The sequence below is a fragment of the Lissotriton helveticus genome, chromosome 11 (assembly GCF_964261635.1).
Source record: "Lissotriton helveticus chromosome 11, aLisHel1.1, whole genome shotgun sequence".
Lineage (NCBI taxonomy): Eukaryota > Metazoa > Chordata > Amphibia > Caudata > Salamandridae > Lissotriton > Lissotriton helveticus.
The window spans coordinates 435,226,996-435,254,508 of record NC_136072.1 but is presented as its reverse complement, the minus strand read 5'-3'; the positions used below and the strand labels follow the sequence as shown (position 1 = coordinate 435,254,508).

The 27,513-nt window shown below is 43.9% G+C and overlaps 1 protein-coding gene across 8 annotated transcripts in view; it reads right to left on the bottom strand.

Moving 5' to 3' along the window:
* The window catches only part of MFF (mitochondrial fission factor), a 222,544-nt gene that overhangs the window by 105,469 nt on the left and 89,562 nt on the right, over positions 1-27,513 (bottom strand). For 4 of the 8 annotated variants that reach the window (XM_078665940.1, XM_078665943.1, XM_078665941.1 and 1 more), the window contains exons 6-7: positions 7,620-7,708; positions 761-919 (exon numbers count right to left, since the gene is read on the bottom strand). In XM_078665940.1, the coding sequence (XP_078522066.1) occupies positions 761-919; positions 7,620-7,708 (248 nt within the window). The remainder of the gene's footprint in view (positions 1-760; positions 920-7,619; positions 7,709-27,513) is intronic. The other 4 variants (XM_078665946.1, XM_078665944.1, XM_078665945.1 and 1 more) reach the window with 1 other exon arrangement.

The window sequence follows — 27,513 nt, the reverse complement described above, 5'->3', positions numbered from 1 at the left end:
TTAACCATATAATTTTAATAAATAAACTCTTGAACACAATTGGTATAGTTACTTCAAGGGAGCAGATCGAAACACAGTGGAGTGTCAACTATTGCCATAAAGACAATTCTCCATTTCCTCAGCTCTAAGCATTAACATCTAGTGTCCAACTAGTATCTAAGAAAACAATGCAGAATGGAACGGACTTTAAAATGTCAAAAACCATTAAAACAAATAAAATTTGGTGCACCATTTATATTTCTTAATTTGAAAAATACTGTATTCAATTGTCCTTGCTTAGGTAATCACTAACCTTAAGGTTGATCCAGTGAGATTTCGCAAAGAAATTGAGAAGATTTTAAAAGCGCTCACAGTGTAAAAACACAAATGCTCCTGGCAAGTGGCTATCGCTTAAGACAGCTGGCAAACATCACCAGATGAAAACATGCACCTTAGATCTCACTAATCCAGAATGATAATGTACAAATTTCCCTTTAAATATCTTTGTGACTGTGCACAAGCACACACATTTATAAATATCCTTACTGCGACAGAAATAAAAGATTATCATTTTTTGTAAATTATGATTTTCTGGAAATATAGTTTTACAGATTCAAACATTTTGACCGAGACCCCAGTTTTCATCTAAATATATGTTGTAGAATGTGAATTTTGAACATTAAATAATAAAAAACAAGCATACTGTGCAAGCAAAGAAATGCAAAATATATCTTCAAATTAAATATGAGCAAGGCTAGGAGAACCACTGATGGCCAGTCACCTGTGATTTTCATTGAGCACATCCAAGACCTGTTGATATGCCCTACGAGTGGAAGACTGGAGAATCGACAAAATGCCACGGGTAGAGTAATGGTTAGCTCCTTCTTCGGGTTGAATAGGGGGAGGACAGACACGAACCTGCTGTGGTGATGGTGTCACACTGTTTATGTAAGCATAGCACATGGAAAGAAACAGGGCAGTCAGATTTAAGCAGAGAACCTTTTTTAATCTCTTTGACTTCTTAACAAAACCAGAAACTGATAAAGCAAGGTATGGGTAAAAAATAAAACCTACTATAAAATAATGACAGAATTTTGAATGTTATGGGCATGAGAGTTTGACGTTATTTATCCAATGGATTTTTGGTAAAGAAAATAAAAATAATAAAGTTATAAACTCCAATGACTTTCTGAAGAACAGTTAACATTCAATTTTGGTAAAAGTAAGCTGAAAATAATAAAGGTGAGCACAAAACACTGACAAATCCATTTAAATAGTACAAAGGCCTAGCATGATGATATCAGCAAAAGAAGACAGCCAAAAGCACTTGGCTGTAGAGTAGAAGATGCCTACTCTCACAGATCGCTTCAAACCGTATCAATTTGCCCAGTAAAACTATTTGATTCCATATTACATGTATAACAAAGTGGTGTTTGCTTTGTTTTGTTAATAACTTTGGTGGCTGTCAAATCTTCGCACACCTTTCCAAGAAAAGTTAGCATAGAAAGAGGGGCTTGGATTGGGCCTGAAGGGGTTAAACACTTAGATATATCTGGACCACTGGTGTCCACATATACACTTATTTGCCAATTTAAAGGGGACTATTCAACCCTGATTAGCTGGCCACAACATGAACAATACATTGTAACAGTTATTACAGGACTGTGGGACACTGGCCTGATTAAAATGCATTATAGTGAGTGTCAAATTGTGAGGGTCAATAAAAGGACCACATATCAATAGTGATAACAAATTTTAGTCACAACATAAATCATTTGTTGTTGGTTTTATACTAATTTTAGTAATTCTGGTGACTTCTCCGTTTTTTTTATTCTATAATAAATGCTGACCCTCTGCTGTGGTATGATGAACGATACTTGAGAGAAAACCATCCTGATTTTCTCATGAAGGTTAGTGAAGGTAATCCAGAAAGAAAAGGAGAGCACATTTCTATAGGTTCACACTATCTTCCTCAGCCATGTGAGAACAAAGGCTGATATTCTAAGGAAAGCATGTACTTCAAACAGAAGCAGCAGCAGCCTGTCAGTTGATTGCCCAGTGTCTAATGTAGCTTCACCATAGTGTTCTAATGAACACTTAGAGTGTTAATATTCCGCATTTATGACAATAATGTGCACACCTGAACATCACCTTGATGGAATTAAGCTGCAAAAACGTAATACATTTTACAGAGGAGACTGCAGTAAATGAAAAAAAAAGACTGTTTATTGTCAAAGAAATTATGGTCTTGCACTAATTTAAACTGAGGACACATTTTCCATGAGTTCTCAAAAATATTCCTCATCTATTTCAGTAAAACATTGTGAAGCGCGGAGTGAAACCTAATTCCAGGACCAGCAGCAGCCTGACAGTTAACTTCCCAGTAAACAAATGCAGTGTCACCTGAGTTCTAATGAATAACATGAGCACCAACATTTTGTGTTCAAGACAAAAGTGAGGCTCTCCCAAACACCATTTAGTTGGAATAAGAGGTGTTGAATTTAAAGCCTTTCCTAAGGATCAGGCAGAAGTAAATGAGTATTAATATGTTAATGTGGGTATGCAACCAGTTGGTTAAAAAATGTGGGGGGAAGGTATTAGGTTTAGTAGTTTCAGGCATAATGTATTTTTTAAAGTGGCTAACAATTGTTAAAGAAGGAGCCAAAGGCATTTTGTCGAAACGTGTTACTGAAGAAAAAATCTTCAATTTGCGATCCAGGTGCACCTTAGGGGGTGGGAGGGTATATCGGCCATCTATTTGTAGGGCCTACTGGCCCATTCTGGCGAGAGAGCTCAAGCTAGCAATGTACATTCAGAAAATGAATGATCAATAAAGGTGCTGTTTCTATGTTGCCACATTTGCTGGTTCAGACACAGAGGTCAAATGTCAGATTACATCTTCTTACAAATGACACCTTCTTTTATCCTAGAGATTGGAGTTTACTTTTTTTTGCTCTACTGTAAAGTTAGAGTATTTTGTAAAGTGAACTGTCAGATATTCATCCTGTGGTACAGAAGTGTGAAAAGAAAGGTTGTCGGATGTCAGATTTTTTTCCAACACACATCATTTAAATAGCTTGTAAATGAACTGTACAAATATGTCAAAATAGACTAGCAGTTAGTAAAGCATATTTTGGTAACTCTGAAGTGTAATGTAAACACAGATTTGAACAGGATGAAAACAAATCGGAACACTTTACTTGGTGATGTGCAAAAATCATAAATATTTTCTGAAAACCTGATTTTCATGCATTATCGTCTGTATGCTATATAGTTTTATAATTTCAGTGGAAAATGTGCTGTCTGTAAGTGGCAGTGATCTACCACAATATGCTTAATTTTCTAAACATTAACTGAGAAACATTCCAGCCACCGCCCTAATGACTGCTATTAGTGAACTAAAAGGTAAGTCAGGGGGCATGTGTAGCTTATATAGGGGGTTGGGTTCTTCTTATGCATGGAGCAAAAGTTTAGTCTATTAAATCAAACAAAATAGGTTTTTGTTCAGCAGACATGTTGAACTCACATATTTGATGTGCTCTCATATGTGATAATGAAGAAAAATGTGATTGTGAAATGAAATACTTGCTTAAGTTCACATAGTTTAAGACCAGTTTATTGGTCAAGTGCCTTACAGTTAGTTTGACCAGATTATTCAAGTCACTAGATCTGTATGTCTGGTAAAATTTTTATAATTTGTTGAGGCCTGGTTAAAGTAATGTTACTGTTATGTTAGGTGCCAAGATCTCAACTTATGCTAAAAATAAAACTAACAAAAAAAACCTCACTGAAACAAAACAAATGTTAAAGTGACGTTACAGTTAGGTGTTGGGTAAATGGATACAAGCTAATGTTAAAATAAGAACCGCTGGAATTCACCAATTAATATTTAGTTACTAACTATAGCTTGAAACCCCATCATGCATGGTTTTAGCCCCAAACTCACATATGCAGTGTGTGCTAGGAAAAAACACCAGAGGAAAAAGCGGACAATTTTACCTGAAGTCAAAGAAAAATGGTCTCACCCAAGACATTACCAAACGTAAACAATCCACAGGTGTCTGTCCCTTTGGTCTCGTCAACCAGAGACTTAGCCAATGAATAAAGATAAAAGGCCCAAAAGCACCCAGGTTCCTGCCTCATTTCTTTGATTGGCAGAGGTTTATCCCAGGAATAGAAAAGAAGCAAAGATCTTGGGTTGCATGGAGCATAATTATGTTCAATAAGGAGCAACTTGCAGGCTTACCTACTCACTATCATGTCAGGCTGTGGACTGAGGTGGATGTGACAGAATGATAAAGAGAGTGACAGAATAGCACTGAGAACGTGAGAAAGAAAGGCATAGTGTGATGACATCTATGCAGGACTGTGGTTGAATACGCATGTGGTGTGCTTTAATGGTTCAGAGGGCTCTCAGTGGCATCTACTGGTAACCCAGACACATTATGGGCACTACTGGCACCTTGTGGGTATCCTGGAAATATGGTGAGCATGCCTGGCATATATCAGCGGCCATATGGAATGTGGGCAATATCTGTTGCTTTGTGTCAGTAGTAAATGCAAATACCAGATACAAACCAAAGGTTGATTAGGGCAGGGGCAAAGTGGTATTGATTTTCGGGCAAATGGTGTGTTTTGCAGTTAACTTAAAAGATACTAATTAGGTACTAAATAAGATCACTGCTTTTCCAAATTATACTGAAAGCTGATAGTTCAGTGATAATTAGGGATACAAATTGCTGATGCTATTTTGTTGATGCCAAAGGACATTTGGTGAAACGCTGCTATTTAATTACTTAAGCTGAGGTATTTCATCATTTATATTGACATTTTACATTAGATTATTTATCACTACTGTTGTCTTAAGCCAGCTGTGTCTGTATAACTAGTGTAACTTAAGGTGTAATTCTGCTGTCTCAACCTGTACAGTATCTATTACCAGAGTGATACCTTTGTTGTCTGTGCCTCTAAGATATATCTAATCCTAGAGATAGCTCCTCAATCTACTACCAGAAGTCGGAGTCTTTTACAGAACTGGGAATCTACTTAAGTCAAGCAGGATGGACCAATACAAAGAAAAAAAGTAAAAGAGGACGCTATTTACATTTGGAAAATCTTATTAAGGTATGTCAAATAGCATAATTTTGAACTTGCCTGTAAACCTATAGCTTTTAGGGCCACTCTGATGAAAATGCACCACCTACTCTCGATTTTTGCAAGTTTTCTGAGAGATGAGATAGTGCACCACTTCTTTTCCCATTTCAAAAAGATTCGGTATGCACAGCCCAGCATTAAAGTGTTGGAATATTTCATGTACGCCTACTGAGAAGTACCTTTAAACAGCCATAGCTTTTAACCAAATTATTCGAATACTGACCTATAAAAGAAACTCTTTTGATCTCGTTTTTTCCAAACGTTCACTGTGTAGAATCTACCCCATAACGACCCTGGAAACGGTCAAGCTTATGCAAATCAGAATGATGAATTACACACTCCTACTTGGAAAGTTGGTCATTCACCTATGGACCATAACCGCAATAGCAAACCATTTTGTTCCCTAAATTTTAAATTTGAGTTCTATAAGCACTTTCAAAGAATTAAAGCAGAATTGATTCAAAACATATTTTATGGACAATGTATTAAAAGAGACATGCAAATTAATGTTTATTATTATTGATGATTCATTACATTTTAATTTTATTTACACAAACTAATTTCCAGTGATGGCTACCTAAAACAGCTAATTCAAGCAAAAATTAACAAAGATCCTTAAACTTTAGCTAAATCAACGGGGGGAGACCTAGTGTAGTATGCATTACTTAAAACAAATATTTTGCGAGAGCAAAGAAGAATATCAAAGAAAATAGCTAAATGACGCTTGGCTTCAATATAAACCAAAGCAAAAATGTAGCACCTTCTGGGAGAAATACTGTATTGTAGAAAGTTTGGAAGCTGTATATAATGGGGATTTGAAGTTTAACTCTGTTTGTTCAATCTAATAGATGTGGTCATCAATGCTAATCATTGGTCTTTTACTACGGTAACTGCAATAGCAACAAATGACTTCATACAAGAGAGTTTTAAATAAAAAAAAAGATAAAAACATATATAACTGCATGCAGGTAAAGTTGGTGATGGAAAAATGTCTTCAGATTTTCTACAGCCATGAGCAAGCTTCAAAAACAGGAAATAATGACAGCTGGAAAGCGCGCCCCCAAGCAAAAAATTGTGAACTTGCTATATGACTGGGATTCAGAACAACACAAAACTATATAAGCATTTAGTAAAATGAACACATGTCCAAGCAGGCAGCCATTAGTAGGATTATCGGAAAGCCAAATTTCCTTACTTTAAATGGAATTCAAAAGGAAATGGGGAAAAACACTATGGACAATTTCAGATTTTTTAAATATTTGGGACTGGTCCCATGGCATATTGTGCACATAGTTTTCATTCAAGTCAATATTGTGCACACACAAACATTGTTTACACTTAGTTTGTCCCAAATACTATTTGGAGGGTTATAGCAAAAATGATTCAATCCAAAGCCCTTAAAAGTATGTATCTGACCTCTAAAACCATCTAGTTTCTTTATTTGACCTCTTATTTAGCATGTATTAAAGTTCCAAAACAGAGGTAGAAAGCACAGAGTATGGAAGACTAACATCTATGAGTGAGATTTCTAAATGTTACACCAACTTTGTATCAGTTGGGCTGAAGTCAAATATTGGAGGGTAAGTGTCACACCAAATTAGACTGAGAATGTGTACAGCTAATTATATTCCATTTATTTTCCGTGGATCAACTTAAATGACTCGAGATTTTTGTTTCACCTTCCAAACATAAATTTACAACAACAAATATTTGTTAAAAATTCAGATAAGCTAACCGAGTCTGAAAAACCAATGGATTAATGTGTTCAAACACCAATTAGGATGAAACTAGCACACAATCCCAGAAGATTATGTTGGACTAGATTAAACAAGCTCAGCGTGAAATCAGCCTAAACGAAAACATTAAGGTCATAACCACCTATGTATTTTGAGTTACATGGACCTAAGGCGAATTAGACCCAACAATAAAATATGAAGGACTGACTTCAAACAATTAAGAAGAAGTACTTTAAGTTTCACAGAAAGTCTAACGGTAAACTACTTACAAAAATATCATGAATTAACTCACTGGTAGCCAATCAAAGACATACTGATCTGAAACAACTATCAGTGGTTTACATCAGAACTATGTTTGCTAGAGTTTATAGAAAGTTTGCAATATATCTGCATGTTATTTGTGTGGAATTTATCTTGGGCCAAAATATACTGTGTGATAACTGGGTGGCTGTTACTGCTAGATTTCATAGTAAATATGCATAATGGTTGGTCATCCCACCATGAATCTCCAGCCATCAAACTGACAGACAAAATAAACTGCAAAAAAAATGAACACAGAATGTTTACCCTTTATATAAATTAGTTATCAACTATAAAAATAAACTGATAGAAACTCTAAATGCCGCATATAGTTCCGACTTAAATAAATCAATTCAACAAAGGAAACAGGAAACAAACTTATTATCACATTTTTACATAAACAACTGAATATACTACTTATATATTAAATGATCTTCGCTTTAAACTCACATGGAATCATGCCGGACTAGTTGGCCATTTTGACGTGCTGCGTTTTCACTCATGGAACGCTCTCGTTTCGATCGCCCCATCGACCGACCCTAAAGGGGAAAACATTTATTTACAAAGGTACTGCTCTTTAGACAGTTTCCATTATCTATTTTGGAATACTTGTGACACATAATGAACAGATGAGAACCGATGCCACAGTAATTAAAGGGCTTGTGTAATAAATAATATGTGTACCATTAACATTACATAATAAGCAGACACTGCCTCTTTTATTGCATACAGTTTAGAGGTTTTGAACTCATTCTCCAAATGGAGGCCTTTGGAAAACATACATTTTCGAGAGCAGCTAAATACCCACATTTTTAAAAACTCTAAATTCAATTAGTTATCAAATATACAAGGAGATAAAGAGAATAGATGAAAATATATCAATAGGTAAAATACTGCTGAATAAAATAAAATAAAGATGTAAGGGAATGAAACCTACATAAATACAAAAAGTAAAAAAAACTTGTAAAAAAACTTGACAACTTTCCAATTCCTTGCTGGCCATATTATTGCTAAGCAGGACAGATTTAATCTCCAGTGTTGCAAATAAAACTGGACTGTACTACTTTTTTTCTCTTGTAAACACTCCGATTCGGAGTTTGTCACTGCAAAAAGTTATTTCCCATGTATAAAACTATTTTAGGAGTCAGTAAGTTTTACAGACTCCTAAAATGGGACTGTGACAGAATACCAAATCCCAGTTTGCAAAGGGAATGTTGAAGGCATCCCTTCGAAACCACAATTCGGTACCAGATGTATCAATGGTTTGCATCTAGAACTCCAGTCATAAACCATTAAAAACTCCCAAGAAGAGGAGGTAACTTTCCCACAAAATGTGCAGGGGTACCTTTTGGGCCTCTTTCATTTTGTGACTAGCCATGCAAGTTTCAGGAGACAAATGCCAATGTTCACTGAAATAATTGAGAAAATTTAAGACCTTAAGTTTTCATTTATCAAAAGCGGTCACAGGGATGGTGGGATGCTGTCCCATGCAGGCCATTATTCCTGTGCTAGTGCTAATTGGTCGGAGTTGCAATTTACGACCTGCCTAATGAATATTCATTAGGTATGAAGGACTGCGACCCACTCAGAATCTGAATTTTGCAAATGAACCTATTAATACATAGGTTGTTTCACAAAATAAGATACTTGGGACAAAAAAAGACTTTTCACAAATTCTGACAACATTTTGAGACTAGTATCTTGATTCATCTTCCACTATGTCCTTGATATATTGTTACATTGACAAAGCATTTTCTTTAATTAATGACATGTGTTTCCCTTGATTTTTACACAGCAAAAAAAGCAATAATTTCTCAAACCACTGTTCACCTAAAACAGGGCTAACAACTTTCCGAGCTAGTGCAGTACTTAACCTAGCAACTGTAAGCCATGACAAATAGTATTCTCCAAGTAGATGTCCCCATATTAAGGATCACTATGTCAGTCAATTTGGTGTGAAGGAAATCCCAGTGCCTCTCTAGAGTTGCAAACATAAGTACCAAGGCTGCCCCTTCACATGAACACCACAGCCAGCACACATTATCCAGAATTACCAGCTGCTAATGTTCTACATGTGTACAATTAAACATACAGACTAATGGAAGGTACTGGAGGCCCAAACTAGAATGTTTCAACCACCACCAGTTTGACATTCCTATAATTGTCTAGTGGTTGACAGTCTGTCCTGAAGAAAGGACTGTGATAAGCTCGGTACAGCTGTAGAGTGGTAACATGCTGACCATTATAAGGCAGTGAGGGATGACCCTAGTAATAACCTAACCCTCTACAGTTTTTCTCTTTATAACTTTGCAAAAACACTAACACAATGGTTAAACAATCAAAATATCTATAAATTTGACCGTGCAGAAAGAAAGCTTAAAAAAGGAAATTGGGTGTTCCCTGGGTTCTTGATTCAAATGGGGAACCGAATCATTCATTCATCTCATTATATTGTCACTCAGCCTTTTGATTAACCCTGTGCTCTAGTAGAACCACAAAAACATAAATTTTGTGTACAAAAACTACAGAATCTTTATTATAAAAAAAATTTGTTTTAAAAAGTATTCGATACATTGTAAAACATAAGTTCTTCACAGATAATTAAAAACAATTTCCGTCTATTCAGTGGTGACCTAGATTTCAGAATTTTTGGTCAAATACATAGGCACTAAGATACACAGATCAGCACACTTTCCAAGACATTGATTGCAATAAGAAGTAATTATAAAATATACACAATTAATACATCCCCTTCGGGGTAGTCGACGCGTTTCGGTGGTTGTGGCGATAAGCCCCACCTTCCTCAGGACAATTCTGATGTACACTTCTATTACTCTTTTTTATATTTGTACATATTAATTTTGTGGTCCCAAATATCCCTTTTTGGTTAGGACATCTATATGAAGCTAATAATAAATTTCTTTCTTGTTGATAGAGCGAGACTTTAATAAGCCGCCAAAGAAGAAGTTTTACTTCATATAGATGTCCTAACCAAAAAGGGATATTTTTAAGAGGTATACAATCCTATTGATTGTGTGATGCTTATGTTGAGGGAAATGAATGTATGCATGGTTAGATGAGCCTATCTGTCCAAAACCATAGGGGTCCGTAAGGGGATGGGTTCTAAGGGCTTTCACAGTAATGTTAGTGCATAGTGGGACCACAAAATTAATATGTACAAATATAAAAAAAGAGTAATAGAAGAGATAAAGCTGTTCATTATAATGTGAATGTACCCTTACACTGGTATTTTCTGCTTACAGATATATGTGTACATCAGAATTGTCCTGAGGAAGGTGGGGCTTATCGCCACAACCACCGAAACGCGTCGACTACCCCGAAGGGGATGTATTAATTGTGTATATTTTATAATTACTTCTTATTGCAATCAATGTCTTGGAAAGTGTGCTGATCTGTGTATCTTAGTGCCTATGTATTTGACCAAAAATTCTGAAATCTAGGTCACCACTGAATAGACGGAAATTGTTTTTAACTATCTGTGAAGAACTTATGTTTTACAATGTATCGAATACTTTTTTAAACAAAAATTTTTTTATAATAAAGATTCTGAAGTTTTTGTACACAAAATGTATGTTTTTGTGGTTCTACTAGAGCACAGGGTTAAGCAAAAGGCTGAGTGACAATATAATGAGATGAATGAATGATTCGGTTCCCCATTTGAATCAAGAACCCAGGGAACACCCAATTTCCTTTTTTCGCATTATTACCCTGTTCCTGTGGGTGTTATTAGAAGGGTACTCTCTTTCCTTTTTAACAGAAAGAAAGCTTAGACATTATCGACAGTCTACTCATTTTCCTAGAAAAGATAATCTACAATCCTGCATTACTTCGCAATACATAGAATTAGGCCTGTACCTGAATATCTTTCAAACGCTCGAGTTATCCCCCTTCATCAGCTGGTAGTCAATTATAGCACATTCGTAACCAGAGGTTTCAAATACCTAGGCATTTATGTCACTCCGCAAGCCACCGTCTTTATGGAAGAGAACCTGCAGAAACCCTTGCAGAGGCTCAAATCGGATGTGGCACATTGGCGCTCCCTCCCACTGACACTGTTAGGGAGAGCGGCGCTCTTTAAGATGCTTTCGCTCCCGCGGTTCCTCTATGCACTACAAAACACCCCATTCCCGGTCCCAATTACCTACTTCAAGGCAATAGATGCAGAAATATCTTCCCTGCTGTGGGACGGGAAACCGGCCCGTATAGCAAACTCCAAATTAATACGTAGCTGGTATGACGGGGGGATTGCACTACCAAGTGTGAAACTATACTACTGGGCAACACAGTTAGCAGTAGTCAACCAATGGTTACACGCCCCACACAATGATCCAGCTTACAGTTTAGACAGAACGCTACTCCCCACAGGCCAACTGATGGAGGCCCTATACACCAATAAACGGCGTCACACGCTTACTGGCCCCACGGCTCTCACAGTCAAAGTCTGGCACACAGCTCAGAGAGCCTTGGGCTGGGAGGGGGTGCTCACGTTGGCCACCCCGCTTTGGGACACACGCCGCCTGGGAACCCTGGCTAACACCAAGGGTTTCCGGCAGTGGGACCTCATAGGTATTTCAAGGATAGGGGACTTGTGGAATAGGGGTGGCATCATCACATTTGAAGCCCTGCAAGAAAAATACGGAATGGCAAACACAGAGCGGTACCGCTACACGCAAATTAGACACGCCCTAAGGGGAGCCATCCCAACGGGAACGACCCTGGTTGAATCCTCCCCACTGGAGGATAGACTCCTCACTGATCTTCTTGAGAAAAAAGCAATTTCATTAACATACCGCAAGTTGATAAACAATCTTCCAGACCCCACAGTGGTCCTCCGTAGCAAGTGGGAAGTGAAATTAGGGGATATAGAAGACGAAGACTGGCTATACGCCCTTGCCTCAGCAAGAGACGCCTCCATACCGTCTCGGCTAAAGCTCATACAATTGAAGATACTACACAGAGTCTATTATTCCCGCACCCTACTACATAAATTAGGTCACGTCCCGGGGCCTGAATGCCTGAGGGGTTGTGGAATCCCGGGAACATTTTTTCATACTCTTTGGGACTGCCTCAGGATAAAAACATACTGGACAGGAGTGCTGTCGGAACTTTCAAATGCGAGCGGGGTGGAATTACAACTTGACCCACGATGCTGTATATTAAACATCTGGCCGCCCACGGATCTTAACCGGTGGCAACAGATTTGGGCAACACTGGGCATGACACTAGCAAAGCGAAACATAGCTAGAAAATGGGGATCCGGAATCGTTCCCTCAAGGTCGCAATGGGGGAATGATATGGACACGGCAATGGTGGCAGAAAAGGCGGTATTTATACACAGGGGGTGCCCAAGAAAATGGTCCACTATATGGGGCAAATGGAATACATACCGAGGGGACATATGCGAACCACCACAGGAGATGTCTGAACTGACAGCAAGCCCATAAGAGGGGGCCATGGACGTAACACAATGTAGCGGACACAGGTACCCACTCGAGGTTAGCAAATGCGTAGAACTGCAAACCAACATAACTCGTTTCTGACATAAAAGCTGGTTATTAAAGGTCCTCCACACACACAACACGTGGGCTCTGCCCAGGGGGAAATATACCCAAGGACCGCCTCTCTACTGTTGACACATAGATGTGATGATTGTAAATGTTCGCGGATTACTAAATGTAGTAATATTGCTGTACAGTGAAGATGCCAAAGTATGTTACCTGCATGTAAGAAAACGAATTCTACGTGTACTGTTACACTGAAAAAGCCAATAAAACTGTTTAAAATTTTTTTTTACAAAAATTATAGCACATTCATCTGTGAACACCCTAACTTTGAAAGCTAGGTTACCTGTAGTAGATCGAAAGACATCCAGAATATCTTCTGCTGCTAATACCAAAGGTTCCCAGTAGAAGAAATTAGCTGTAAATCCAGTTCTCCAACATTGGAATTTTTCACATAGGCATGCTTGAATCCTTCCCAAAAGTCAGGTTGGGAATACCCAGTAGATTTAAATAGTAATGTTGAAATGGCTATAGACCTGAACAACAGTGTTTGTTTCGTAGTACATCCACCTCATATGAAGTAACCCGAGCTTCAGCCAGGGAGGTGGAAGTGCCAGCTCTCCTACTTCCCGAGAGATCACCATAACTCAGGTTACATAGCACAAAGTGTGAGTAGAGTATAAAATAAGTAAGCCTCTGACAAGGAAGGAGGAAGGGTTGCATGGAAATATATGAAAGATTGCAATGTTGGAGAACTGGAAGTACAGGTGACTAATTTGTTCAATAATTTTGGATCTTTCATATATTAATATGCTTGATTTAGACTAGTACTCAGTTTGAGCCTTCATCCAATTGCTCCTGGTATACAATCCAAAATTGTTTCTAAAATTGCAAGACCCAACACAATTACTTGGAGAATCAGTTCATTTTAATTCTACCAAACATGTATGTTCCTTTTATAATTCAAAGGTTCCAATACAGTTTTTTTTAATTATTTTCAATATTTCAGTACGAAAGTGAGAGTGCTCATAAGAACATGCATAGAGATAGTGCTCAAGGGTTGACGCGTGTGATTGAGAAGAAAAAGGAAGAGAGATTTGGTGACAATATAAAAACACACAACACTGGTGTAATGATTTCAAAACAATGTCAACTTGTCCACATCCGAATTTCAAAACCTAGTGCTTCAGAATTAAATCCTATTTATTTTACACGTTAGCACATTAGGGTTTTTGGTAGTCCAAGGGGATTCAACTTTAGGATGTCGACGTTTCGACCCGACTTAATGCTAGTGGGTAATTTGGTAACCTCAGCTTGCGGGTCTTCTTCAGGACAAGGAGCACCCTCCGTACTTGAAGAGTATATTTCCCTGATGAGGGTCTGATACACAATATCCGACCAGGGGGGTCTGGGTCCGTGTCCCAGAGAATTTCTGCACCAAGATGGTAATTCTAACTAATTGTAGTATTCATCTATTAAACACTTCGTTTTACACAGTTTTCTTTTTATGGGTTGGGTTCAGGTGACTCATCCTAATTTGTAGATCTACACGAATATTACCGGTGAGGTCAGTATCTTTTTACTTGCTTCGGCATTGACTCTCACACTTCCCAAAGCCCGTCTCAGCCGTCTCAATGGCTGAAGGTGCCTGTTGTCGATGTCCGGCGTGCATCTAAAATGCACCGGAACTATCGTTTATTATTATTTTCCAGCAGTGGCTCTCCCAACTCCAAAACAGGCTCGGCGGTCTCCGCAGCTATCGACACCTATTGCCGAATGACGACGTGCATCCAGTGCCGCAGTTGACGCAGGATTCTGGTGGAATGGTCCAGTATCATCTCGGTAGTGGATGCGTGGCCTTGGTGTGACAAAAGGCAATGCAGGCTGAGAACCAATGTGCTATTAACTGCTTGGACAAGGGGCAACCTCTTCCTGGCTGTCCATAAGTGGCGAACAGCTGATCTGACTATGCCTTTTGTTTTAGCAATGTAGGACCCGAGGCCATCTACGCAAGTCTAATGAATTTAATGATCATTCTGCTGGCGTAGGTGAATTTGGGAAGAAAGATCATAGAATGACTGTTTAATTCAAGTCAAAGTCAGTAGGAATTCAGGGTATGAACCCGGCATAGGTTCTCAGGATGACTTTGTTGTTTGTATACCCGAGAAAAGGTTCCTTGATGGTGAATGCTTGCGTTTCCTCGTCTCTGCTTGCTGATGTTAATGGTCAGAGAAGCTCTGTCTTCCATGAGATTAATTTTAAGTGTGGTTTGTGTATTGATTCAAAGGGAGGTAGCATCAACTAGCTGAAGACAGTATTCAGCTGCAAAGCAGTATTGAGCGTCATATTCGTGTAAATGCCCAGAAAAGCCCCCTCTTAAATTGTTTTTGAGCTGTTAGGAGTATAGAATAGATAACAATAGATCTGTTCTTCTGAATCTTCATATTGTAGTTAGATGGACTCTAACTGAATAATATTTGAGTCTGCTCTTGGACGGACCCCACATATATGGTAGAAATTGTTGGGATTGCACCTGAAGTGGATGAAAATGTTTGCTCTTGCACCAGACACAGAAATGCTTCCACTTGAAGTTGAAAGATTTTGTAGCTGCCGGATTACATGCTAGTGTTTGGATGTTTCAGCAGTCCTGTGGTAGGTCCAATTTGCCGAACTTTAGGTGGTCATATACCATGCTGTCAGGATCAGCAACATGGGGTCATGGTGTGGTATGTATGCAATGTCTGGAAAGTGGCCTGGAATGTAATTTCAGAGAAATGGCTGGGTGTGCCAACAACTGAAGGAGTTTGCTCTAACAGTATGGGCGTGGCTTTGCCACAGCATGGGTACAATGATGCATCTTCGTCTTCTTCAACAACGTGGGATCATGGAAAACAGACTGTGAGGATATGGGTGTATTATATGGTATGGCTGTGTAGCCTTACCATAGAATACAATCTCAAAAACGGTCTTGGGTCCTGTCAGGCTGGCTCGAACAACCTTAAGCTCAGCACTGGGTATCTATGGCTCTAAGCAGCAAAGTTTGAACAAATGAACTTAGTGTAAAGCATTTAACAGTACTGACCAACGAAATAAGAAAACCACACAACAAGAAAGAAACAACACCAATTTATAAAAACAGATTATTATTTTGTGAATTTTTAGAGTCCTTAATCGGCAAACTTCACCAGAGGATTGCGGGGATACAGATTTGTAAAGGTTTTTGCACTTTTAGTTCAACTGCAAACAAGCATTGGCCAATTAATCAAACGTTTACACATTTTTGAAAGGTTAATGAAATTTAGTTTGTCTACTTTGGCCTGGGCAACCAAATCAGACAGGGAGAAGGTCGGGGGGCAATTGGGTAGATTTTGACACCTGCCTGACCACCAGAGAATTTTCCAGCCCAGTAACAAACCTTATGGCACGATCGCCAAAGACTTTATTAGAGTGGTCCTGATTTGTTTGAATAAGTTTATTTGCATTTTGTCATAGTACATCAGTATCCATATACATACAGAAATAATAGATGTCACTGTAACATGAGGCATTGTGTACAAGCCGTTGCGAGCATCTACTCTTGTGCGAAAACATGGCAACAAGGAATACAAGCAGAGGAGTGCTCAATTAAACAGCGTGACAGTTTCTCATTACATCGTTCAGTAATGTTAGTGCTCCACTACTGAGAAAAGCAACATCCGCAGTGGGGCTGCATAACATAGATTTGTTCAGTACGGTGCATAGGCTATGCTATGGCTGGAAAACCAAAGGAGTTAGTCACAACGACAGTATATCACATATCCAAAGCTGTTTCCGAAAAACAATCGAAGTTAAAGAACAATCTAAAGTATACAGAAAACAAGGGATTTGGTGGTGGCTAACAGTGATCGTGTGGGTGTGTGTGAAGACATCGATGTGGACAGGGAGCAGGTCCATAGTGCTCCGTGACAGTGGTATGGTGTACGTCGTGGGGTTCATCTCGTGTGCGGAAAAGCGCAGGGGGGGGTCCCAGAGAAAAAGAGAAGAAGGAGGAGGGCACATAGGGAGGAAGGGAAAAGAGGAAGGGGGGGAGAGAGCGGTAGTAGAAGGAGTGGACATATAGACGAGGACATTTACACAATGTTATGCTGCAAGCACACTCGATGGTAGGTCGTCAGGGCCGCATCCCAATCCAGCGCTATGGGGTACTTCCTGAGCCCCGCCGTCTCCTCCCTATGCAGCGCCACACCTTCCGCTCTCGCCCAATTATCCAGTGAGTTACGCCACTGTAGCGCCCTGGGAGGTACTCTATGTTTCCAACACCTCGTAATGAGTCGTTTCGCTGTGATAAGTCCCAGATCCCAGAATCTCGCCTGGACCTTCGTCTGCTTAGTTCTTTGGAATAAACCTAACAGGCAGGCTTCCCTAGTGCTCGGTAAGGTACCCCCTGTCGTGTTTGCCAATACAGTTGATACTGCAGTCCAGTAGGGCTGTAGCGAAGAGCACGTCCAAAGGACATGCAGGAACTGCGCGTCCACTAGTCCGCATCTGGGACACGTTGTTGTAGTGAGCCCAAAGTATCGGTTGATTTTGTCCGGAGACAGATACGCACGATGTATAATGTAATACTGTATAATCTTAAAGCGTGCATTACGCGGTACATTTAAAGCCCCAGCCAGTATCAGCGTCCACTCCCTGTCCGTCCAGTCCCGACCTCTGTTGGCCGTCCATTTGTCTCGCAGGCGCTGGGGGGAGAACTGTGTATGTATGTGTAGTGCTTGGGCAAGCCAATGTATTAGGTGACTACCATCCCCCATCACATGTAGATATTGAATGAGTAGGTGTGTAGGCGGTTCCTCTGTCAACGGACCCAAGGCCCTCGTTAGTGAATGTAAAAGCTGTGCATGGGTCAGGAACTGTCCAGCCGGTAATCCCGAAGTGTCCGCTAGTGTCGCAAAAGGAAGCAATGCGCCCTCCGCAAACAAGTCGCCCAAACTGTCCAAATCAGCCGCCCCCCAACAGTCAAGAACAGGTGCCGTGAGTGAGCCAGTGCCCCAGGGCGTACCCAACAGTGGGAGACTGGGCGTATACGGCTTAGCCGCTGCAGTGAGTTTCAAACTTCTCAGAAAACACCTCTTTGCTACCGCAAGGTGTAACTGGCTCGGAGTACGGGTCTTAGCTAAAGGGTGAAACAGTGCATGTATCTGCGGAACCGACATGATTGACTCCGCTGTGGCAGTGTCTCCCAAATTTCTCCCACTCAGTCAGTAAGCGACCCATTGTAACTGTGCAGCCAAGTAATAAAGCTCGTGGTTGGGGACCGCCTGCCCGCCACTCTCCGTTGCAGCATGAAGGGTTCTCAAGGCCACTCTGGGACGCCCCTTGTTCCAGATCAATCGCCTGGTTAGAGAGTCCAGTTCGCGAAAGGTGCGGACCGGAACATATAACGACAAATTTGCATAGTAGTACAGCAACCTGGGCAAAACGATCACCTTTGCCAGCGTGATGCGGCTGGGTACGTTTAGCGGAAGAGTATTGCAAAAGGATACTTGTGCTGTGAGCGATGATATCGCTCTCGTGAGATTGCCATCCAATAGGTCGGCAGGGTCTCGGTAAACACGGACTCCCAGGTAACGAAAGGTTGTTGGATACCAGAGGAGTCGTTCGCCCATCACCGTGATCTCGCACTCTGGGGTATCCGCAGCAAAAGAGTACAACCCCGACTTTGCCCAATTGACCTGCAACCCTGACATTTCGCCAAAATTACGGAATATGTCTGTGAGCACATGTGGGAAGCAGGTTAAGTCTTTGATATAGATCAATAAATCATCGGCATACAGAGATACCGAATGTATGCCATCAAGTAATGGAATACCCCAGTCCTCACTAGAGGCGCGCAGTTGTGCCGCTAGGGGCTCCATTATGAGAGCAAATATTAGGGGAGAGAGGGGACACCCTGGTCTCGTGCCTCTGCGAACACGGATCGGGTCGGAGTAAAGCCTGTTCGTTCGCACACGCACCACGGGGACGGAGTAGAGGAGTTCCACCATTTGGAGGTAGGATGCACCCAGACCAAATTTTTCTAACACTAGCGCCAAGTAGGGCCACTCCACCGAATCAAACGCTTTCTCAAGGTCAAGTACAACACACCCCGAACGGGGCCACTGGGATACCGCCAAACTCTGCACACGAAACAGTCGCCGCAGATTATGCGAAGTGCTACGGGTGGGGACAAATCCATTCTGGTCCGCATGCACTAGGGCAGGGACCAAAGGTGCCAGCCTTTGGGCCAGCGCGGATGCCATGATCTTATAGTCCGTATTGAGGAGGGCAAGAGGTCTGTATGAACCCATGCTTAACGCATCCCTGTCTGGTTTCAAGAGTGAAACCACATTGGCCTCATTCAGAGATAAGGGAAGGACAGCATCGTGTATCGCAGCCGCGTACACCCGAAGTAGCTCAGGGATGAGGATAGTGGAGTAAGCCTTGTAGAACTCTGCCGGCAGGCCATCTGGGCCTGGGGCCTTGCCATTCGAAAGAGAGAATAATACATCTCGGATTTCTTCCGCTGTGAATGGGGCGCCCATTTCCTCACTCTGCGCATTAGTGATCGTTGGTAGTGGGAGGCCTAATAAATACTCAGTGATATCCTCCGCGGTGACCCTCAATCGGGAGCAGTACAGGCTCTCGTAATGATTCGTGAACGCCTCATGAATAGCCCTCTGAGTGTAAGCCACAGCCCCGTGTGTGGTACGGATCGACATCACAGGTAATGTTTGGGTGTCTCTCCGCGTCAGCCAAGTTAGCAGCCTGCCCGACTTATCCCCGGCGTGGTGCGTACGTGCCGAGTGCGCTGCATAATTCAAGTTCTTTAATCTATCAAGAAGCTGGGCATGTCTCCCACGAGCGTCCAGTAACCGCGTATCGTCCCCCTCCACTGCCTCCCGCTCGCCCGCTAAGAGTTCTGTCTCCGTCTGTGTTAGTTCCGTATCCACCTGACGCCTCACTCCCGCCTGTGCCCCCAGACAATGGCCTCTCGCAACTACTTTAAATGCGTCCCACTCAACCTGAGGGGTGGATGCAGTATCAGTGTTCTCTTCAAAATAATGTAAAATACGGGCCGATAGCAATTCCCGGAACGGGGAGTCCAGTAAAACGTCTGGCTTGAGCCGCCACGTGGGAATCGGTGGGTGTGGGCGTTCCCAGGCGAAGTCAAGTGTGTGTGGATTGTGATCTGAGTGGGTGCGTCCCAGGTAACAGGAGTCGGTGACCAAGGGCAGAAGGTCACCAGTCAGCATAAATCTATCAAGCCTAACCTGGAGTGTGTGAGTGCCCGAGTAGTATGAATAAACCCTTGTGTTGGGGTTACGACTACGCCAAGCATCAACGAGATCCCACTGCATCGCCCAGTCAGTGAAGGCTCTCGATGTACTGTGTATTGTCGCATTTGCCAAAGGGGGGAAGGATCTGTCTAGCGTAACATCAAGAACACAATTATAATCACCCCCAGCAAAAGCGGCACGCCCGGCCATGCTGCCAACGCTGTCGACAATCGTGTGAGGAAACGCCCCTGGTCGATGTTGGGAGCGTAAACAGAGGCTATGACGATGTGTTGCCCATCTAGTCGGCCCTGAAATAGCATGTACCTGCCATCGGCATCAATGTTGCTGAATCCAGACCAGGGTCCCACGCGCGAATGCAGAGTAGCCTGTAGCATATACTTGCCCCCTCCATCGACGGCGCAGAGTCTGTACCTCTGCATCCGTCAGGTGTGTCTCCTGTAAGAGCGCAATTTGTACCTGGTGACGCTTGAGATAGGAGTATACCTGATAACGGCGGGAGGGGGTGTGCATACCACGTACATTCCATGTGCATAATTTAATCGCAGACATTTCAACATTGCTTCCCCACCATCCATACCCCGCCCATCCACCACCCCACAGCCAGCAACCCCACAGATCAGTTCGGTACAAAGTGCACTAAGCGTGGACCGCATTATCACAACATCTTGCCAACACACATCAAGGGGAAGGGAGAAAAACACCAGATCCATAACTAAGGAACTCGGAACCATAATGCCAAAAGGTCGACTGCGGAACATGCCGTCGTCCAAACACTCTAAAGAGCACTAACTGTTCGTAAGTTCTAGGGGGGGTTCACTGAGCTCGTGAACTAAATGTACAATCAAGTCATGCAGGCATGGCGGGGGAGTGCCACCCCCACCACAGGCATCCGTTGTCTCACAGCCCTGTTACAATGGGCATACGTGGTATCAGGTACAGACAGAGCAGCCGATGATCCATAACCGCTCCGGACAGGTCGCGGGTAAGAACTTACCGCCAGGGGGTGTCACCCCCGTGTCTCCTGCGGAGACTCACCAGTCAAATGGCCATCCTCTGCGGGGCACTAACACTCGCCCCAGCATCCAGTATCGGGGCCCTTAAGTCTGGACCTCTCCGCAGTACCTGCAGAATCCCAGACGCACCCCCTCCGGCCAGTAATGGAGCAGGTGCGCAAGGGCCACAGGCGGGTGCTGCATGCTTTCCACCAGTGATCGGTGAGGCCATGGCAATGTCAGTGAAGCAAATCAGCCGTCTGTGGTGTGACATCCGGGAGTTCGGCCGATGCCTGAGAGTCAGGTAGGCCATATATATACTCATCGTCGCTCACCAGGTTCTCAGGGCTAGCGCCTGGAGTTGGGACTTCCATCTGCGAGCCGCTAATCTCTGCCACTCTACGGATAGCCTCCTGTTGCTCTTCATGGCGATGTTCAGGGGTTGGGCCCACAGTTGCCTCAGGATAGACCGAGCTCGCCGCCGAATGTCTCCTGCGTCGAAGACGCCGGGCTCCTCCGCCACGACGTGGTCTCGGGGGCAGGCCATCCGGTTCTGGGACAACACCCGAGTCGAGCCAGGACTCAGCAGCCTCCGGAGTGTTGAACAAATTAGTTTTGTCCTGAGCCACCACTCACAGGCGAGCAGGGAACAGCAGTGAATGCTTGAGTGGCAGTCGGCGAAGCCGCTGTTTGACCCCCAGGAAGGAGTATCGTCGCCGCTGCACTTGTATCGTGTAGTCCGGGAAGAACATAATTGTTGCATTATCTATCCTGATCTCCGACAGCTTTCTGACCTCTCGCAGGATAGTGTCCCGGTCACGATAGTTCAATATGCGAATAAGCATGGGTCTGGGATTGGAGCCCTCAGGGGGAGGTTTAGCCGGAACGCGATGGGCGCGCTCCACCACAAAATGCTGCAAGAGGGTGCCATCCGGGAGAATGTTTCTGAGCCACTGTTCCACGTGTTCCGGCGCCTCTCTTGGTTCCCTACAAGGGGTGGTGATGGACAGAGTCTCTGAATTAAGCAGAGTACTCTCACCCAGTCAAGAGATCAGGGCTAGATCCAACACCGTTTTTTAGCTCATTGCACCATCCCAGTTTCAGAACCTGTCTGTATGCAAATTAGTCTTTTCCTGGCCCAGTGCATCATGGGAACAGGGCAGACCAGACTACAACAGCCAATTCTTACACTGGGAAGGAAACAAGCTTCCGGGGACCGGTTTCTGCCATTTCAGGCGTCTTCGGCCCGGCTTGCTTGAATCCTGATGGTGCAATGAGCAAGGGACTCACATCTGAGTATACCCTTCCACGCTTAGGGTGGACAAAATTATTTACAACAAGGGGGGGTGATGGACAGAGTCTCTGAATTAAGCAGAGTACTCTCACCCAGTCAAGAGATCAGGGCTAGATCCAACACCGTTTTTAGCTCATTGCACCATCCCAGTTTCAGAACCTGTCTGTATGCAAATTAGTCTGTCCCTGGCCCAGTGCATCATGGGAACAGGGCAGACCAGACTACAACAGCCAATTCTTACACTGGGAAGGAAAAAAGCTTCCGGGGACCGGTTTCTGCCATTTCAGGCGTCTTCGGCCCGGCTTGCTTGAATCCTGATGGTGCAATGAGCAAGGGACTCACATCTGAGTATACCCTTCCACGCTTAGGGTGGACAAAATTATTTACAACAAGGGGTGGTGATGGACAGAGTCTCTGAATTAAGCAGAGTACTCTCACCCAGTCAAGAGATCAGGGCTAGATCCAACACCGTTTTTTAGCTCATTGCACCATCCCAGTTTCAGAACCTGTCTGTATGCAAATTAGTCTGTCCCTGGCCCAGTGCATCATGGGAACAGGGCAGACCAGACTACAACAGCCAATTCTTACACTGGGAAGGAAACAAGCTTCCGGGGACCGGTTTCTGCCATTTCAGGCGTCTTCGGCCCGGCTTGCTTGAATCCTGATGGTGCAATGAGCAAGGGACTCACATCTGAGTATACCCTTCCACGCTTAGGGTGGACAAAATTATTTACAACAAGGGGTGGTGATGGACAGAGTCTCTGAATTAAGCAGAGTACTCTCACCCAGTCAAGAGATCAGGGCTAGATCCAACACCGTTTTTTAGCTCATTGCACCATCCCAGTTTCAGAACCTGTCTGTATGCAAATTAGTCTGTCCCTGGCCCAGTGCATCATGGGAACAGGGCAGACCAGACTACAACAGCCAATTCTTACACTGGGAAGGAAACAAGCTTCCGGGGACCGGTTTCTGCCATTTCAGGCGTCTTCGGCCAGGGACAGACTAATTTGCATATAGCCGGGCCGAAGAGGCTGAAATGCCAGAAACCGGTCCCCGGTAGCTTGTCTCCTTTCTGGTGAAGAATTGGCTTGGTAGTTTGGTCTGCCCTGTTCCCATGATGCACTGGGCCAGGGACAGACTAATTTGCATATAGCCAGGTTCTGAGCTGGGATGGGGCAGTGAGATAAATAACGGTGATGGATCAAGCCCTGATCTTTGGACTGGGTAAGAGTGGTCTGCTTAATTCAGACACTCTGTTCATCACCACCCCCTTTTCTGAATCGTTTTTGGCCACTATAGGTGTGGCAGGGTATACTCAGACATGAGTCCCTTTCTCACTGCTCCATCAGGATTCAAGCAAGCCGGGCCGAAGAGGCTGAAATGCCAGAAACCGGTCCCCGGTAGCTTGTCTCCTTTCTGGTGAAGAATTGGCTTGGTAGTTTGGTCTGCCCTGTTCCCATGATGCACTGGGCCAGGGACAGACTAATTTGCATATAGCCAGGTTCTGAGCTGGGATGGGGCAGTGAGATAAATAACGGTGATGATCAAGCCCTGATCTTTGGACTGGGTAAGAGTGGTCTGCTTAATTCAGACACTCTGTTCATCACCACCCCCTTTTCTGAATCGTTTTTGGCCACTATAGGTGTGGCAGGGTATACTCAGACATGAGTCCCTTTCTCACTGCTCCATCAGGATTCAAGCAAGCCGGGCCGAAGAGGCTGAAATGCCAGAAACCGGTCCCCGGTAGCTTGTCTCCTTTCTGGTGAAGAATTGGCTTGGTAGTTTGGTCTGCCCTGTTCCCATGATGCACTGGGCCAGGGACAGACTAATTTGCATATAGCCAGGTTCTGAGCTGGGATGGGGCAGTGAGATAAATAACGGTGATGGATCAAGCCCTGATCTTTGGACTGGGTAAGAGTGGTCTGCTTAATTCAGACACTCTGTTCATCACCACCCCCTTTTTCTGAATCGTTTTTGGCCACTATAGGTGTGGCAGGGTATACTCAGACATGAGTCCCTTTCTCACTGCTCCATCAGGATTCAAGCAAGCCGGGCCGAAGAGGCTGAAATGCCAGAAACCGGTCCCCGGTAGCTTGTCTCCTTTCTGGTGAAGAATTGGCTTGGTAGTTTGGTCTGCCCTGTTCCCATGATGCACTGGGCCAGGGACAGACTAATTTGCATATAGCCAGGTTCTGAGCTGGGATGGGGCAGTGAGATAAATAACGGTGATGGATCAAGCCCTGATCTTTGGACTGGGTAAGAGTGGTCTGCTTAATTCAGACACTCTGTTCATCACCACCCCCTTTTCTGAATCGTTTTTGGCCACTATAGGTGTGGCAGGGTATACTCAGACATGAGTCCCTTTCTCACTGCTCCATCAGGATTCAAGCAAGCCGGGCCGAAGAGGCTGAAATGCCAGAAACCGGTCCCCGGTAGCTTGTCTCCTTTCTGGTGAAGAATTGGCTTGGTAGTTTGGTCTGCCCTGTTCCCATGATGCACTGGGCCAGGGACAGACTAATTTGCATATAGCCAGGTTCTGAGCTGGGATGGGGCAGTGAGATAAATAACGGTGATGGATCAAGCCCTGATCTTTGGACTGGGTAAGAGTGGTCTGCTTAATTCAGACACTCTGTTCATCACCACCCCCTTTTCTGAATCGTTTTTGGCCACTATAGGTGTGGCAGGGTATACTCAGACATGAGTCCCTTTCTCACTGCTCCATCAGGATTCAAGCAAGCCGGGCCGAAGAGGCTGAAATGCCAGAAACCGGTCCCCGATAGCTTGTCTCCTTTCTGGTGAAGAATTGGCTTGGTAGTTTGGTCTGCCCTGTTCCCATGATGCACTGGGCCAGGGACAGACTAATTTGCATATAGCCAGGTTCTGAGCTGGGATGGGGCAGTGAGATAAATAACGGTGATGGATCAAGCCCTGATCTTTGGACTGGGTAAGAGTGGTCTGCTTAATTCAGACACTCTGTTCATCACCACCCCCTTTTCTGAATCTCTTGGTTCCCAGCGTTCCGGCAAGCCCACGATGCGAATGTTGTTTCGTCTCGCCCGTCCTTCTGCATCCTCCGCTCGGTCTTCTAGGAACTCCACCCTGTTCCCGAGGAGGCAAGATGGTGGCTGCCTAGTTGCAGCTGAAGCAGTGCTGGGATGGAGCTGCTGACTGAATAGCGCTAACGGACCCCAGATGGCAACAAGGCAACAGGTTCTCCGAGCGGCCTCTTACCGATAAGACTATCGCGGACTTGTTGAGCTGCTGTTTCTGTGTTGGAGGGGAGGCTTTCCAGGTGTTGCGCGAGCTGACGAGCGCCCTGCTGGCTCTGTCTCTCGGCTCTCACAGCTCAGTCGGTGCGAGACGCCGCGGCTTCCCGGGAGGGAGGAGCTCGCCTCGGAGAGTCCAGTCGTGTTCCAAGCGAGGCTTGAGACGCCTGGAGTGTTTGAAGCAGCCCGTGGCTGAAGGGCTGCTTTCACGCCGAAGGCTCGGGACAGTTTACGCAGCAGGCTTAACAGGCATGGCTCCAAAAATCAATGCGGGCCCAAAAACAAAAAAGAAGAATCTTCCTCGTGAAGGCGGCGCAAGCAAGGTGACTGGAGATCACACGCCGGAGGGAGAATGCTCAAAGGAAAAGCACCCAGGTACACGGACCCGTCAAGCAGCTGTTTCTATAGCGGAGATGTTGAGAAAAACTGGTAAGGAAGCAGCAAGTGGGGGCCTTGATTCACCGGGGGTAAAAACTGACGCTACACTAGAAATGCCGGAAGCATCGCAAGTAACTGTAACAATAAGCTGTGAGAGCACTACATCAGTTAGAGATGAAAGAGTTGTGAACGAAGCTGTGGCCCCCGAGAGTATCAAGGAAGGGGGGGCCCACTGTAATACCAGCAAGGACCAAGTAATGCCTAATGAAGCCTTACTGACTACACTACAGGAACAGTCGCAGATCATAAACCTGACAGCTAATGATAAGGAGGAGGGGCCATCAGACAGGGAGATAGGGGCAAATGGTACGGATATGGCACAAAATTAGGCTTTTTTCTCCGCTTCTGATGGTCTGGAGTGGTCGGAGTCGGAGGAGGAGGAGGAGGAGGAGGACGAGGAGGGTGACTGCAGCTCCCTGGGGGATTCAGACAGTGATCATGAACTAGAGCACCCCGCAACAGCAAGGAAGACTGTAGTAGATTTAAATAAGGGCCAAAAAGATCCAAGGTGCGAACTTAGCTGGGATAACTCGGCATCGGGCACTGCACAGGACAGTCCGAGCAGTGAAAGAACACAGATATCTCTATTAGAGACAATCCATCAAGAGATACTAGCTCATAGAGAGGAAACACGACAAGAAAGTCACAAATCGCAGGCAGCTATGAGGAAAATGCGGGGAGTCGTTAGGAAATTGTCCAAGGCCTGCTCTAATACTGGAGATAGAGTATCAAATTTAGAGGACAGGATTGTCTCTACAGAAGCAGAAGTCGAGGTTGCTGTGGCGAAAGTTAACGCTCAGAGTTCCCAGGTTGTCGATATACAGTGGAAGCTTGAGGCGATGGAAAACAGGCTACGTAGAAACAACCTTAGGGTCCTGGGGATTCCGGAGTGATCAGAGGGGTCGGATATAAGGCTATTCATGTTAAAACTCCTCGAGCAGGCCTTCCCCGAGCTAAAGGAGTGGGACTGGTCAAGAGAACTACAGAGAGCACATCGTACCCCCTTCAGAGTAAAAAGGGGCATGAAAACAGAGGATAAACCCAGGGCAATCTTGATATTCCTGGGAAACTTTAATCTACGACAAGCGATCTCTGAGTTGGCAAAACCAAATACCAAACGCGATGGCGAGGGGTTCTCATTCTTTGTAAGACCTGACTTCTGCCACACGACGGTAGAAAGGCGCTGGCGCTTAAGGAACATGATCAAACCTTTCCAGGACAAAAAGATGCAAGCATTTTTAATAAACCCGGCGCAACTTAAAGTTATTAATGAGGGGAAAACAGTGTTTTTTTCCTCTGAGATTAAGGCTATGGAGTACTTAGACTCCGTCAGAAACTAATAGCAGAATGTGACTATGACTGCAGTCACATTCTCCACTCCAGATTTTATATCTGCAAGACATTTGGTTGTCCCGTTGGTTATCTCTGCTGTATGCTGTTTGCTGGGAGGTTTTGGTTGTCACAGATAGACGCTTTGGTGTTATGTTATGTTAATAAGCACGCATTTTGAGCG